The 17,803-nt window shown below is 36.1% G+C and overlaps 1 protein-coding gene across 1 annotated transcript; it reads left to right on the top strand.

The window, feature by feature from the left end:
- Positions 1-5,352: 5,352 nt before the first annotated feature.
- LOC107774176 (zinc finger protein GAI-ASSOCIATED FACTOR 1-like) lies at positions 5,353-13,819 on the top strand. The gene is made up of 4 exons (XM_075245041.1): positions 5,353-5,834; positions 6,550-6,946; positions 12,500-12,777; positions 13,066-13,819. The coding sequence occupies exons 1-4, from the start codon at positions 5,624-5,626 to the stop codon at positions 13,695-13,697; spliced, it is 1,518 nt and encodes a 505-aa protein (XP_075101142.1). The 5' UTR covers positions 5,353-5,623; the 3' UTR covers positions 13,698-13,819.
- Positions 13,820-17,803: the final 3,984 nt, after the last annotated feature.

Raw genomic sequence — 17,803 nt, 5'->3', positions numbered from 1 at the left:
TATTTCCTCACCATAGTTGATGACTATAGTAGAGGGACTTGGAACTACTTACTAAGTAACAAGTCAAATGCTTTCACTGTTTTAAAATCTTATTTAGCAATGGTAGAGTGGCAATTTCATACAAAAGTTAAGATAATCATATCAGATAATGCTTCTGAATTGGGTTCTGAAATTATTCAAACAGATTTTTTCCCAAGGGATTATACATCAAACCAGTTGTGTCTCCACCCCACAACAGAATGGAGTTGTGGAGAGAAAACATAGACACTTACTAGAGACATCTAGAGCTCTATTGTTTCAATCTTATTTACCTATATCATTTTGGGGGGACTGCCTGCTCACATCCCCATGTTTGATCAACAGATACCCTTCTAGAGTATTAAATTTCAAGACTCCTTATGAAGTCCTTTTTCAAACTAAACCTAGTTATTCTAATTTGAGATGTTTTGGTTGTCTATGCTTTGCCTCCATTCCTTCAAGACATATATCCAAATTTGGCTCAAGGGTTGTTCCTTGTGTGTTTCTAGGCTATCCACATGGTAAAAAGGATTATAAGGTGGTTGATCTAAAGACATTAAAGGTTTTTGTTTCTAGAGATGTAATATTTGATGAGGAATTCTTTCCATTTGCCTCTATCAAATCTGATTCTATAGGGGCTTCTTATCTGCCAGCAGCTACATTGCACAATTCATTTCCCTTAAACTCAGACTCCTTCTCACATTTGGTTTCATCAGACAACCAACATTATACTTCTACTCCTTCCTCCACCCCTACTGTTTCTTCTTCTCCTACCCCTATTTTTTCTTCTCCTACTTCTTACCCTGGTACAAGACTATTTTCTAATAGCCCATTACCAGTTGGATCATTATAAGGCTACTCCTCTTCTAGTATATTTTTTCCTTTACTGTCTTCATCTGTTTCTCAACTTATGCTAGATACTCTCATTAGAAAATCTACCAGACCTCACAATCCTCCTACATACCTCAAGGATTACATTTGTAATGCTCTTCAACTCTCAGATGTGACTACTATATGTTTTCTTGCACCAATCTCTCCTTTATCCTTATCTTTTAGTAGTCTCTCCACCACTAATCAACATATGCTCAATTCTCTATCTAATATGTATGAACCTATTAGTTATTCATAGGCTGCACATCACCCAGGGTGGCAGGAAGCCATAGAACAGGAAATTGTTGCTCTTGAGCTCAACAAAACTTGGGAGGTCATAGAATTACCCCCAGGTAGAAAGGATTTACCTTCAGATGAGTCTACAAGGTAAAGCAACATTCAGATGGTAGTATAGAAAGGTTAAAGTCTAAGTTGGTGGTAAGAGGTGATATACAGAGAGAGGGGATATATTTTAATGAGACTTTTTCCCTGGTGGTCAAGATGACCATCATCAAATGTATTTTAGTTGTTGCAGTTAAGGAAATTTGGGGCCTTTATCAATTGAATGTGAACAATGCGTTCTTACATGGTGATTTAAACAAGGAAGTTTATATGAAATTCCCAGTTGGTTTTATACCACCTTCTCCTATCCATGTTTGTAAGTTGAAGAAGTCCATGTATGGACTTCATCAAGCTTCTAGGCAATAGTACTCTAAGCTTACTACTGCTCTTAATTTTAAGGGATACACACATTCCTTGAACGATTCTTCTTTATTTTTTAAATGGACAGATTCCTCTATCTCTATTGTGGTAGTGTATGCCAATGATATACTACCATAAAGGAATGATACAAAGGAATTGACTGAATTGAAAGATTTTTTACATCAGAAGTTTAGAATCAAGGACCTTGGAAGCTTACATTATTTTTTGGGAATGGAAGTTCTACGAGAGCCTCATGGTTTGATTCTATCTCAGCGGAAGTTCACCCTTGATTTAATGCAGTAGTTTGATTCTCTCCACAAGACGCATGTTTCCTGTCCTCTTGACCCTTCTATTTGTCTACTTGCTCAGATTGGTGACTCTAACCCTGACCCGACCTTGTATCGCCATTTGTTGGGCAAGCTGAATTTACTTGACACATACAAGACCGGATTTATTCTTCACTGTACAACACCGTAGCTAGTACATGCAGGATCCTAGACCGCCCCATCTCAATGCTGCACTTCGTGTCCTCCGCTATTTATTGAAGGATCCTGGACTTGGATTTTTCATGTCTTCCTCTCCTTCATATCAGCTCCTTGCATTTTGTGATTCCGACTGGGCCACTTGTCCTAATTCGCGCAAATCCGTCAGTGGATTTTACATTTCTCTTGGTTCAAAATTTTATGGAAATTCAACAAGCAGACATCTATTTCTCTCAGCTCTGCAGAGGCTGAATACCGTTCAATGCGATGCGTTGTGGCTGAGCTCACTTGGTTGGTTCATTTATTTGATGATTTTTCAATCCCAATTTCACTTCATGATCTTCTTCATTCGGACAGTCAGGCAGCTATTCATATCGCGAAAAACCTTATTTTTCCCGAAAGAACTAAACATGTTGAACTAGATTGTCACTTCATCAGACAACAGTTCCCCGCCGGCCTAATTTCACTCTCCTATGTTCGCTCCTCTTCTCAGCTGGCATATCTGTTCACGAAGTCTCTCACAGGGTCGATTCATCACCATCTTTTGAACAAGTTGGGTGTCCTTTCATCCCCCTCCAACTTGAGGGGGGGTGTTGGTGTTAGAAATGAAGATGAAGCTCTTCTCGAATTCTCCGATGAAAGTATGAAGAGATATAAGAGAGACAATGTCGGCTAGGTTTGCTTATGTTTTAATTTATGTCTGAGAAAGGTGTATATCTTAAGGAATAAGAGAGACAAGAATGGGCCAGACATTTGGACTCAATTCTAAACGGGGTTTCTTTTATTTTGGACTTAGTTTTACAACAAATGGGCCTCAAAGCTTCACTAATTCCATCGGCCCATTCTAAGAAGAACCCAGAAGATACAAAGAGATAATCTGCATAGTAGATAGAATTATTCCTTTGTAAATATTCCTTAGTTTGTTACAATAACTGTTAGGAGTAGGCTAGTAAAATACTGCCACTTGGCAAAGTTTGTTTAGACTAGATTTTGTTCTTTTGTATATATATGTTACACTGTGCAGAGAAATATACACATAGAAATTTCCAGAATTATTCTCATTTCATTCTCTTCAGAGAAACCGATATAATTGGGACAATTTCGAATAGTCTAATTTTAGTTATACATAATAGAATAACCGAAAAATTAATGTGACATAAATTTACAAAATAACTGGAAGAACCGAACCATTGACACCCCTATAGCTATGACAAAGAAGAAAGCTCGGAAGTAAATAACAAAAGTACAACTGCCGAATTTTATGATTGGTTATGGACAGTCATGGAATTTTATCTTTTCGAACATTGATCTTATAATATTTCTCTGTGGTATATTGATTTATTAGTATATGCAATGGTTATGTTTTTTTGGTATCATATTCGTTTCATATAGCTACTTCACATTTTTATGATGCCACCAAGAAACCTGTGACTAGATCTTCGTCACTGGGATGGGATTCGCCTTTTACGTATTGTAAAACCGTAAAAATTAGGTTATTATTGATAACACTTTTTAACAAATATTAAATTATAACATCGAATAAATGATAAATACCTTGGTGTAATAGGCAAGACTATGGTAGAATACAAAATTTTAAACTTTATATATATATAATCCAATTAAAATTGTTGTAGTTGATTGATTGTTTTATTTCTGAAAAAAGAGAGCAAAGAGGGAATTATTGACTACCCATAATGGTTTAATATATACTCCACTTTCTTTCCTGTTTGGGGGGAAAAGTCGGAAAATGGTAAGCCCCGTTTGGTCATAGATTTTGCCAAATCTTTTTCAAAAAAAAAAAAAAATTGGCAAAACATGTTTTTTTATAAATTTTATTCATGTTTTAGCAGATTTTGAAAACAAAATTCTCAGTCCCAAAACTAATTCTAGACATGTTTTTGGCCCAAAATGTCACTGTTGGATTTTTTAACAACGTCAAAAATTATCCCAAACTTTTGTATTTTATAAAAAAAAAAAAACACCAACTATTATGACCTAACTAACCACCTGCTAATTACTATCATTTTCTTTTGGACTGATGGATCTTATAATATTATTGTAATTTGACGAATTATAGTGGCTAGTAATTGTGTTATTAGCAGTTGATATTAAAATATCAGGTTATGGTTTTAGGATAGTGTATTATGTAGTTCATTATAAAAATGATAATTTTGTGCCAAACTTATCTATTATCAGAATTATGGTTTGTGATGATGATAATGAATGACATCGATAAAAGTTCTGCATATACAAGATTAGCAAGTTTGTTTGTTTGGTATTGTTGGGTATTTTTGATAGTTTTTAGAACTTATGGGTATAAGTCACATTTCATATTTTTTCAAAAAAAAAGTGAAATATGTTTTGAAAAATTATATCCAAATAGATTTTCATCTTCAAACCAAACTTCACCCAAATCAAATTTATAAAAAAAAAATTAAAAATATATGACCAAGCGCCTAGCTAAGTTTAGGGGTTATATGTAGGGTGATATTTGTCACATTATTTGCTGCATCACATCAAGTAAGCACTGCCCACTAATAAAATTATTTCTTTTGAATATTTGTTGTAGTTTGTCTTTCACACTAGGAACTGATCCAAATTTTTGTTTTACTTTTATGTACTAAATTTGGTGCTTTCTTCTTACTCTTTTTTTCCTCTTGGATTTATTCTCCCTAGGTTTGTGATAATCAAGTTTTTCTTTTTTATTTCTCTTTTGCACCAACAATTAGAACACTCCTTTTTGAATTATGATGCTACGTTAATCATAAGGGAAAATTCAATCAAAACAAGGCGTGACGTAGAACTGAGTATCACTAGTATACTGCTCTTTTTTTTATACAAATATAAGAAGAAGAAAAAATACACACAGAGACACCCTTTGGAAATGAATGCATTTTTCAGTTTTTTCCATTTTCTTAAGTTTTCCTTTCTGGGTGTATTTTAGTCAATTTTTATTCTTTCCCTTAGATTTCTCTTTTGAGCTTGTTTGAGTTTAAATTTTATGCATTGACTAAGTACAAACTATTCACACAATCAGTTCAGCTACAAGATCATTGCAAGTAAATCTGTAATGTTCGTAGAAATTAAATAATGACGACATGCTATCATAAATTATCCAATACTGATTATGCAAAAATATATTTATACTATTAGTGTACGTATATATCCGTGGGAAAGAGGGGGAGGGAGCCATTAGATGGAGGGATAAATATGAAAGCAGGGTAATGAATTATAGTAAAAAAGCAAATTATAGAAAGTTAGGGGCCTTTCCACATCAATTGTCTTTATATCCACACACACACTATATATATTAGTATAAGCCAAAGAAGACAATGGCTCCTAAGTTATTGTAACAGCAGAAATATAGGAGAGAGTTCCCTGGTTTTTGTCTTCCTCTACTCATACCACATTCCTAGATTTAAGTTATTCTCCCAAAGAAACAAATCTCCTTCAACCCCTTTTGCACCAACAACTAAACAAAAAAGTGGGAAACAACAAAGCAAAAATAAACAAAAATCCTTTAACTATATTATAGTACGTGTAGTTTCTAGATGTCAAATATATCAGGAGAAGAAGGCAGTTTCTCTTCAGGGAACACTGGAGATGAAGAAGTTCAGAAACATAATCAAGTAGCTGCAGCCCATTTGAAGACTTCAAATAATATTTCCTCTATTACTAATGGGTCCAGTTCACAATCCCAGCAACAGCAGAATAAGCAGCAACCTCTTGCTAAGAAGAAGAGAAACCTTCCGGGAACTCCTGGTAAAACAGCGCTAGCTGTCCCAATTTAATTATTATGTGATGTATTTCGAATTTAATTTGGAGAGTCAAACGAGTTTTCTCCATAGATTACTACTATATTTAACAAATAATGTTTCGATTCTTGAAATTAAGCTAGCTAGTGAGCTTTAGTTAAATTATATATGTTAAGAATATTGAAACTGCATGTTGAATTGTATCCTTAATTTGGTTTCTTTGATCTAATGTGAACGTATAAGTAGAAACGTAGTAACATGTATTACTACAATGAAATTTTTCTGTGCCATGATGGGGGAACCTTTGACTCTAAGCTTGTTTTAAATGGACAAATCCTCAAGTTGCAAAAAGGGTCAATAATTGCTTGATTGGAACTGTGATGAAATGCACTTCTTCCATTTTTTCTTTTTTGGTGACCCACGCACCACTTAGAAAGTTAGATATATATCTAGAGTAGTACACTTCTAATCATTCAAGAAATTTGCTCCTCCTAGACTCTAGTACTTGTTGACTGTGAATATCTGAATTGTTGGTTTGTTGTTTAAGAATTCTAAAATTCACTACCATTTGGTCATGAATATCTAAACTGGTTAGGTGTTCAGAATTTTTAGAATCCAGTACTTCTTGGTCGTGAATATTTAAATCGGTTGTTTGATGTTCAAGGATATAAATATTCTATAATTAATCACCACGTGTCTAATTGTGGATTCTCTTATTGTAGATCCAAATGCAGAAGTCATCGGCCTATCACCAACAACTCTCATGGCGACGAACAGATTCGTGTGTGAGATTTGCAACAAGGGATTTCAGAGGGACCAAAACTTGCAGTTGCATAGGAGGGGACATAATCTCCCTTGGAAGCTTAGGCAAAGAACTACAACTGAAGTGAGGAAGCGCGTTTACATATGTCCAGAGCCAACTTGCGTTCACCACGATCCGGCTCGTGCTTTGGGTGATCTTACTGGAATTAAAAAACATTATAGCCGTAAACATGGAGAAAAGAAATGGAAATGTGATAAATGTTCCAAAAAATATGCCGTGCAATCTGACTGGAAGGCTCATCAGAAGACTTGTGGGACAAGAGAATACAAATGTGACTGCGGTACCATTTTCTCCAGGTTAGTTTGTGTTCTCATAATATTTTCAGTCCTTTCTTCTAGAGAAGAAAATAAATTCACATACATACTTATGAAATAAAACGGACTGCATATCCAAGACTGAATCAAAGGGATGAGATCCGATTCAATTCTGTGATTAAATCAAATTCTTCCCTTTGTCAGTTTACCTGTTGCGGAAGCCAAATGTATAGAGTGTGAATAAGTCACAACTACTATACCAAAAATTATGACAGCCACCAAATAATAAATAAGACAATAAAGCAACAATAAAGGGAACACCAGAATTTACGAGGTTCGGCTAATTTTGCCTACTCCTCGGAGACAACCAAATATTTTATTCCACTCCAAAAATACAAGTGAAATAATACTAAAGAGAGAAGATACAAATGACTTAAACAGATGAGAAGGCAAATGAGAGGTGTGTTTAAATCCTAAACATTATGCCTTCTTTTATAGGGGGAAAATCCCCCCAAAATTCAAGAGCCCACCGATGTGGGACAAATTTGCCAAACTTCAACAAATCTCCATCTTGGCAAAATTCCACATCTTCAATTTTCTCTCAATAACAAATTTTGATTGTGTCTTCATCTTTAATCTTCAGTTTTCAACAATGTTGATCAAATCCAAACAATGTTGAAACTTGACCGCAGTCACCACCTTTGTCAGCATATCAGCAGGATTCTCTGTAGTATGAATTTTCTTCACCGTGACTCCACCTTCTTCTATGATTTCTCGTACGAAATGATACCGAACATCAATGTGCTTCGTCCTTGCATGATACACTTGGTTCTTCGCTAATTGAATAGCACTTTGACTATCACAAAAAATTGTGATACCTTTTTGTTCAACACCAAGCTCCTTTAGCAATCCTTCAAGCCAAATTGCCTCTTTCACAGCCTCTGTAATAGCCATGTACTCTGCCTCTGTTGTAGACAAAGCAACTGTTGACTGCAAAGTAGACTTCCAACTAACTGGTGCCTTTGCAAAAGTAAACACATAACCAGTAGTTGATCTTCGTTTGTCCAGATCACCCGCAAAATCTGAGTCACAATATCCAACGACAGACTGATTGTCTTCCTGCTCAAAAACTAACCCGACATCTACAGTATTATGAATATACCGTAGAATCCACTTCACAGCTTGCCAATGCTCCTTCCCTGGATTGTGCATATATCTGCTAATAACTCCAACAGCTTGTGAAATGTCAGGCCTTGTGCAAACCATTGCATACATCAAGCTACCAACAGCATTTGCGTATGGTACCTTCGACATATACTTTCGTTCAGCTTCATCCATTGGCGACATAGTAGTACTTAGCTTAAAATGGGAAGCAAGTGGAGTACTAACTGGCTTAGTCTTGTCATCTATGCCAAAACGTTGAAGTACTCTCTTCAAATATTCCTTTTGAGATAAACAGAGTTTCTTTGAACGTCTATCTCTAATTATCTCCATGCCAAGAATTTTCTTTGCCTCACCCAAATCCTTCATCTCGAACTCCTTCTTCAGTTGAATCTTCAACTTATCAATTTCTTCCAAATTCTTGGAAGCTATCAACATATCATCAACATATAGGAGAAGATATACAAAGGAACCATCTTTAAGCTTGTGCAAATACACACAATGATCGTATTTGCTTCTCTTGTACCCTTGCCGCAACATAAACTCGTCAAATCGCTTGTACCATTGTCTAGAAGATTGTTTCAATCCGTACAACGATTTTTCAAGTTTGCACACCATATTTTCTTTTCCAGCAACTTTGAATCCTTCTGGCTGAGTCATGTAGATTTCCTCCTCCAAGTTTCCATGTAAAAACGCAGTTTTTACATCCATCTGAACTAGTTCCAAATCCAATTGTGCTACCAAAGCCAACATAATTCTAATGGAGGAATGTTTTACAACTGGAGAAAACACTTCATTATAATCAATTCCCTCCTTTTGAGCATATCCTTTGGCCACCAATCTTGCTTTGTAGCGAACATCTACTTGGTTAGGAAATCCTTCTTTCTTTGCAAATACCCATTTGCACCCAATTGCTTTCTTTCCCTTCGGGAGATTGGTCAATCTCCCTGTATGATTCTGATGAAGGGACTGTATTTCATCATTCATGGCAATCCTCCACTTATCTTCTTCTGAACTTTGGACAGCATCTTTATAAGTGGTAGGAACATCATCAGCTACAATTGAGGTTGCACAAGCAACTGTCTCTATGAGACGAACAGGTTTCGTTATTGTTCTTTTTGGCCTGCTGGTTGCTATTGATTCAAGTTGTTGTTGAGGTTCCTGAGTTGGAATCTCCTCTACTGGCTCTCCTTCCAGAGGGTAATCTTCATTTGTTTCCTCCTCTGCTTCTTGTGTAGGAAAAATAAATTTTCCCTCAAGCTCCACCTGCTTAGAAGCACCTTTATTTTGTTTGGTATCTTCTGTTACCTTATTTACCATAGCAGATTCATCAAAGGTAACATCCCTGCTGAATATTACTTTCTTTGTCATAGGACACCATAAGCGATATCCTTTGACTCCAGAAGTAATTCCCATAAAAATAGCCTTCTTTGCCCTTGGATCCAATTTTGACTCCGTCACATGATAATATGCAGTTGAGCCAAACACGTGCAAAGAGTTATAATCTATGGCAGGTTTTCCATACCATTTTTCAAATGGTGTCTTGCCATCAATAGCAGCAGATGGTAAGCGATTAATGAGGTGGCATGCATATGTAACTGCCTTAGCCCAAAATTCTTTGCCCAAGCCAGCATTGGACAACATACACCGTACCTTCTCCAGCAAGGTCCGGTTCATACGTTCTGCCACTCCATTCTGTTGTGGTGTATGTCTAACAGTGAAGTGTCGGACGATGCCATCATTTTCACAGACCTTATTGAAATGATCACTTTTGTATTCACCTCCATTGTCTGTGCGAATACACTTGATCCTCTTGCCTGTTTGATTCTCCACCATCGTCTTCCATTTGAGAAAAATTCCCAACACTTCATCTTTGCTCTTCATTGTATACACCCATACTCTTCGGGAAAAATCATCAACAAAGGTTACAAAATAGTGCTTCCCATCCAATGAAGGTGTTTTGGAAGGACCCCAAACATCAGAGTGTACATAATCCAAAATGCCTTTAGTATTATGGATCGCTGTACCAAATTTAACCCTTGTCTGTTTCCCTTTGACACAATGCTCACAAAACTCCAAGTTGCAAGCCTTTACTCCTTTTAACAATCCTTGATCTGATAGAGTTTTCAAGGATTTTCCTCCAGCATGTCCCAAGCGCATGTGCCATAGCTTGGTTGCTTCTGCTTCTTTGTCATCACTGGATGTCACTGTCGCTGTCCCAATAACTGTACTGCCACGATAGCGGTACATATTATTATTCTTCCGATTAGCCTTCATTACCACTAGTGCACCGGAGCATACTCTCATCACTCCATTTTCTGCAATGATTTTGAACCCTTTTGATTCTAGGGCTCCCACAGAGATGAGATTCTTCTTCAAATCCGGTATATATCGAACATCTGTCAATGTTCTGATCATTCCATCATGGTTCCTTAATCGTATTGAACCAATGCCATATGAGGTAAGAGGGTTGTTATCCGCTGTGTGGACGACTCCATATTCTCCTTCTTGAAATTCCACGAACCAGTCCTTGTTGGGACACATATGATAGCTACAAGCCGAGTCCATCAACCATATGTCTGATGATGTTGATGACTCTGTTGTAACTAATGAGAAGTCTGAATCATCACAATCAGCTACATTTGAATCCATAATAGCCTTTCCATTGTTATGTTTGGCCTTATTCTTCAACTTCGGACAGTCTTTCTTCCAGTGCCCTTTTTCTCGACAAAAGGCACATTCATCTTTGCTGGGTCTGGATCTTGACTTGGATCTTCCCTTCTTTGTCCTCGTTTGATTTTGAGGACGACCCCTCACAAACAGTGCTTCTCCTTCTCCGCCCTTCTGTTTTTCTCGCTTTCTTTGTTCATAGCTGTACAAAGCCGAACAAACTTCTCTGAGAGAAACTTCGTCATTTCCATGGAGTAGAGTAGTTTCAAGGTGCTCGTACTCATCAGGAAGTGACGCCAACAACATTAAGGCCAAGTCACCATCATCATAAGTTGTATCCATATTTTGCAAATCTGTGACCAACTTATTGAAACTGGTGATATGTTCATTCATCGTGGTACCAGGAACATAGGTGAAGTGAAACAGTCTCTTCTTCATGTACAATTTATTTTGACTGTTTTTCTTCAAAAATTTATCCTCCAGTGCTTTCCATAATTTACTTGCAGAAGTTTCCTTTGTGTATGGATATTTCTGCTCTCTAGCAAGGTAGGATCGAATAGTACCGCAAGCAACACGGTTGATAATTCTCCAATCTTCTTCTCCAATAACATCTGGTTTCTTTTCTTCAATGGCCAGATCTAGCCCTTGTTGAAAAAGGACATCTAGAACCTCGCCTTGCCACATCCCAAAATGTCCGGACCCGTCAAATATTTCGACCGCAAATTTCGCATTTGACACAATTCTTGTCATAAGCGAAGATGCCAATGATGACGTGTTGTTGACACTTGATGTAGATTCTTCTTGTTTATTGTCTCCCATATTTGACACAAATATTATTTAATAGCTGACGACACAAATCAAGATTATTTCCTTTCTGATGTAGAAGATCAGACTAAGCTGCAACTACAGAGCATACTCAGACAGAACCTTGATTCAGTTACCAAGATAAATCTTTTCTGATGTGGAAGATCAGACTATGCTGCAACCACAGAGCATACTTAGACAGTACCTTGGCTCTGATACCAATTGTTGCGGAAGCCAAATGTATAGAGTGTGAATAAGTCACAACTACTATACCAAAAATTATGACAGCCACCAAATAATAAATAAGACAATAAAGCAACAATAAAGGGAACACCAGAATTTACGAGGTTCGGCTAATTTTGCCTACTCCTCGGAGACAACCAAATATTTTATTCCACTCCAAAAATACAAGTGAAATAATACTAAAGAGAGAAGATACAAATGCCTTAAACAGATGAGAAGGCAAATGAGAGGTGTGTTTAAATCCTAAACATTAGGCCTTCTTTTATAGGGGGAAAATCCCCCCAAAATTCAAGAGCCCACCGATGTGGGACAAATTTGCCAAACTTCAACATTACCCACTATAACTGACTGTCACGTCCAAATTACCTACTACCTAGCTAGCTACACGGTTTTGGTTCAAAGAAAATATGGTGTATTTATTCCTATATATACAGAATCGATTAATGATCTTTAGATTTTGAAAAATACTTTTGAAAGAATTTAAGTTCTATTATTGACGGTATAAAAAGTTTCGAAAATCAAGTTATTATAAGATTACAGATAACTTTTGTATAATAAAATTGATGACCTGCTATAATAAGTTAAGCTACATTGATCATACATAAAATATTATACTATTGGCGTATAACTTAAATTCATTTCGGAACATTAGATTTGAGGTAGTTGTTTTGGTGACACTTGTTTAATTAATGATATCGGAGGTTCATTGATGTGCAGGAGGGACAGCTTTATCACACATAGAGCTTTCTGTGATGCATTGGCTGAAGAAAACAACAAAGTGAACCAAGGTCTAATACACAATAATATGGAACCCAATTTGCAAAGTGGCCAAATGCTTGGCCTCACGTCATCAAATGCCTCCTTGGGGATATCCGACTTCAACAACTTTGATCCCAAAACCCCACTAAAATCACTCCCTCAGGAACTTCTTCCCATTCCATTCAAGTCCATGAACAATAATATGGCTGCAGGTGGCATGTTCTCGACCACTTCAGGTAGTTAAACCGTACATATGACCATCTCATTTAAAAGTTTAGGGGAAAAATGTATTTTTATCTATGAAATCTTTACACAAGTCACTATTTACATAGATACACATTGACTTTACACATATTATATATACGACAGTTATTTTTAGTTTAAATGGTTGCGCAGACGGCTATATATTTAGGTTAATTCTTCACTATTCTTTTGTTTTTCTTAACTTGTATACATAAATTATATATTGATTATTATAGACAAATAACCGACTGAATTTACTATTTATTTATTTAACAACACAGGTAACCTTTTTGGTAGCCCAAGAAGTGTAGCGTCATCATCTTCAGGACTTCAATCAAATTTCAACTATCTCCAAGACAGTAGTAAAAATGGAGCTCCAATGTCAGCGACAGCGCTTTTGCAAAAAGCGGCCCAAATGGGGGCAACTGCTAGTAGTAGTATTAATTCCCCTATGATGCAAAAAAGCTTTGTAACAAGTGCAATGGCTGGTCCTTATGTTAGCCCCTCACTCTATGAGAATTTCCAAACACAACCAGATAATAATACTAACAATCATCAGCTAAATTTAGCAGCAGTTATGAATGACATGGGAATGTACAGTGGGATACTAATGAGAAATGATCATCAAAACATTAATACAGAACATGATCAAGAGAATACCAATACAAATGATAGCTCTAGTGTCAGGAACCAAAGTACAGTGTTAGGACACAATGGAAATAATGACATGTTGACAGTTGATTTCTTAGGAGTTGGAGGATCCTCAAGGCCACCAAGTTTGCACGAGCAACAAAGTTTGGAAGCAGCTATAAATCAACAAAGGATGCAGGCTAGTGCTATAAATCCTTTCCATCAACAGAATATTTCACATGGAAATAATTCTGCTATGGAAAATCCCATATGGGATATTTGAGGATAATTAAGAATCAAATGTTACATCTAGGGATGGCACGTACTCAACAAGGAAAAATCTTATTGGCATTTAATTTGGTGTTATACCAAATCAATAATTGCAAGACATGAATTTTATATATTCTTAATGGTTAAATAATCAACGAATTTCTTCACTTTAATATTTAAATTTTAAGATTAAATTATTTGATTTGGTATAGACACCGAGTGAGAATAACCATTTTTCTCAACTTTAATTGTTAAGATATGACTTTTCGTAAATAAATTAAGGACGTGCATGCATTGAAGAAAACAAGCTAGATATATATATATTTCCCTTCCTTGTAGTTGTTTTCCATAATGAGGGATATCTCTCTTGCTCCTTAAACAATCTAAAAACGCAGAAAAGGAGGGGTGAGGGGATGAACCCTTTCCTTGGTCACTTCTCGCACAACCTTCTGAGCTGAAGCGTTAAGAATATTCGACGGGACAAAATAGTTTTAGCGGGTGGCTGGGGGAGAGGCGGATTTATAGGGTAGCTTATACGTGAACATGTGATCTCTTCGCCAACCTAGATATTTTATATATATATATATTTTCTAAAATTAATCTAATATTATATTTTCGAATTTAAGTTTTAATTATTCCTTTTTCAGTTTCGGTCAATGCATGGACCTCGTTGGTGTAGATATTAATTTAATGGACATTGACCTACCTATTCTAGTAATAACCATATATATAGTGGGTGCCGATCTGCCTTATTTTCTTTATTGGTTCCTCTCTTGATTTTGATTGCTACTCCATTGACTAGTATATATATTGTATGACAATAATGATTTCTCAATATTCATCACTATAATGATTGCATCTTAATTAATATAGCTAGTTGCACGCATTTACATGGACTTTTAATACTCCATCCATCTCACCAAAATGAATCTGATTAGCGTGTGCACTTGAAAGGATAAAGTTAAAGAATATTTACAATTTTGAATTTGGTAAAATCATTTTAATAGGTATTTTACCTTTGAATTGCTTGAAAAATTAAACTACTTAGTGTACGATATGTTCATGAATGGGAAATCAATTAATGCAATATTTGATATGCTGCAGGACTTGTGAACAATTTAACAAGACAGATGGAATGAGACAATCCCAAAGTTATGCCCCTACCTTACAGAATTTGAAAACAAGGTAAGATTCGTCCATTTGGTAAAACTTGTCAATAATTGAGTGAATACCCTAAAACCCTCCTAAACTAACATGTTATTGTATTATGTTATCACGTGTCCCTAAAACCTCCCTTAATTAACTATATCCCCTTATATATTTAAAAAACCCTTATCGTTTTTTTAATGAAATATATAAGGTAACTCGCCAAAAGGCTTGTGGGAGATGAAATTGTACGTAAAAATGGCCCAAATTGGTTGTCTTTAATGGTTAATTACGGTTACCCTCTTTAAAAAATTTAATTTTTCTATTTTTCCTCTATTTTCTTTGTATTCTAGCCTTATTCTTCATTTATATATATATATATATAGTTCTTTTTCCTTTATTCTTGTGGGTTTCATCTCGAAAAAATTTCTTCTCTTGTTTCTTCTGAATTTATCTTTCTTCTTCATTTAGGTTTTCTTCTTTCAACATTATTTAGTCCATCAAAAGCCCATAACTTTTATCAAGCCCTAATTTTTTTATTCCAAATCTCGTATTAAACTAAAATTTCTAGTGAAAATGAAGGTTAATGAAAAAATTCAATGTTTAATCGAAGTTTAATGATGAAAACCACGATTGAGACATGGTGTATTGGAGGAGATGGAAGAGATTTTTTTATTTTATTTTTTACAAATGACTATGTGTTTGTCCCTTTACCTTCTTTCTTTGGTTTTTTAACCCCTCAAACATTTACCCATTTAATTATTTTTTATTATTAGTTAAAATTCTTAATTAAATGGATATATTAGATTAGGTGAGTAAATAGAAGGGTGTATCACATTCACCACTTAAAAATTGACAAGAAAATTTTAATATATATAGGTGTATATAGTTGTCACGACCCGGAACTTCCGCTGTCGGAACTGTGATGGCGCCTAACATTTCACTTGCTAGGCAAGCCAACGTTAGAGAATCATTAAGCCAATTCTTATACATTTCAGCAATTAACAACAACTAAGCTACACCGAGTTAAAATAAATGCGAAAGTTTATAAAAGCCTCAATATGTACAACTACCCGGATCTGGAATCACAATTCACGAACTTCTAAGATTCACTACAAGTAAATATCTTAAAGAAATATAACTGCTTTCGAAATGAAAGAAACAGTTAAATGAAATGTCTAGAAGGGGACTTCAGGGTATGTGGAAGCTAGCAGATCTACCTTGGGTCTCCTATCGGATGAATCCAGCAGCTAATCTCACGATCAGCTCAGGCCAGTACCAAAATCTGCACAGGTAGTGCAAAGTGCAGTATCAATATAACCGACCCCATGTACTGGTAAGTGTTGAGCCTAACCTCGGCGAAGTAATGACGAGGCTAAGACAAGACACTCACAAATAAACATGTGCAATTTAACAGTATATGTACAAAGATAACGGTAAATAAAAGCTAGACAGGTAATATCGGGAGGGGGACATGCTGAGGGGATCACAAGATAAAGAATCACAGCAGTAATAAGAACTTGGTCATCCAATATACCTTAAACAGATAGGAACAAATAAACACAGTAAAGGGAAGTACACGGCATCACCCTTCGTGCATTAATTCTCTCACAATATGGCACGACATCACCCTTCGTGCATTAACACTTACATAACATGGCACGACATCACCCTTCGTGCATTAACACTCTCCCTCACCAAAATAATGAACAATGACAACAAGGAGATGGAAACAATAAGAACAAGTCTTACTTCAACATTTGGTTCCACAATATCAACCTCAACTTTGAATCAATACTCAATTATCACCAAAGTCCGTAAACATGATAAGAACGATCAACATAATGATTAACTAGTCTAAGCATGGACAATATGATCACGGAAAGCAATAATTACATGAATAAGACCCACTCACGTGCTATGACTTAACAACAACGCATAGGTACTCGTCACATCACCTATACGTTGTAACCAACATTCAAACACGTAGAAAATAGGCAAATAAGACCTAATCCCTCAAGCCAAGGTTAACCACGACACTTACCTCGCTCCAACAGCCAAACTCAAAGCTCAGACATGGCTTTTCCTCTTAACGAGCCTCCGAACCAGTAGAATCTAGCATATTACCAACAAAATGATTCAAATTAAACCTTAGAAACTACCCACGATTGCAAAGGATTCAATTTAAGCCATTATTGAAAAAGTCAACAAAAGTCAATATCCGGGCTCACCTGGTCCAAACCCAAAATTCGGACCAAAACCTGATTATTCATTGACCCCGAGCTCGGATATACAATTGGTTTTAGAATCCGGTCTCAATTTGAGGTCTAAATACCCAATTTTCGAAACCCCTAGTTTCTACCCAAAAATCCTCAATTCTACCATGAAAACCTTAGATTTAGGTTGAAATCATGCGAAATATAGTGAAAGATTGAAAAGAGAAAGGTTAGAATCACTTACCAATGATTTGGGGAAGAAGGAGTCTTTGAAAAATCGCCTCTTATGTTTCTAGGTTTGAAATTTTGAAGAATGGGAGAAAAATCGTCTAAGTCATCTTTTGTTCAGCTGCAGGTATCACATTGGTGACCTGGGGTTTGCAAATGCGACATTATGCGAAAGGGGTCCTAGGCCTACAGTCATCACAAATGCGAACGAGTGTTCGCAAATGCGAGTAGGAGAGGATCGCAAATATGACCTAAACTTTGCAAATGCGAAGGTCCATCCCACTGCTTGCACATGCGAGGCTTGCATTTGCGAGCCAGATCTTGCAAATGCGAAATCTGCAGGTTTGATGTACACTAGCTATGATTTCTAAGTTCTATTCACTCCGTAGCCTATTTGAAACTCACCCGAGTCCTCGAGGCTCCAAACCAACTATGCACACAAGTCTAAAAATATCATACAAACTTGTTCGCTCGATCAAAACACCAAAATACCACCTAAAACTACGAATTGAACACCAAATCAAATGAA

Source organism: Nicotiana tabacum, chromosome 22 (assembly GCF_000715075.1).
Source record: "Nicotiana tabacum cultivar K326 chromosome 22, ASM71507v2, whole genome shotgun sequence".
NCBI lineage: Eukaryota > Viridiplantae > Streptophyta > Magnoliopsida > Solanales > Solanaceae > Nicotiana > Nicotiana tabacum.
The sequence above is the reverse complement of the archived record's forward strand: the minus strand, read 5'-3'. Positions and strand labels throughout refer to the sequence as shown.

Coding starts and splice junctions, on each gene's coding strand:
- LOC107774176 (XM_075245041.1), top strand. CDS start 5,624: ATGTCAAATATATCAGGAGAAGAAGGCAGTTTCTCTTCAGGGAACACT. Junction 5,835..6,549: donor AAACCTTCCGGGAACTCCTG/GTAAAACAGCGC, acceptor CTCTTATTGTAG/ATCCAAATGCAGAAGTCATC. Junction 6,947..12,499: donor TGCGGTACCATTTTCTCCAG/GTTAGTTTGTGT, acceptor ATTGATGTGCAG/GAGGGACAGCTTTATCACAC.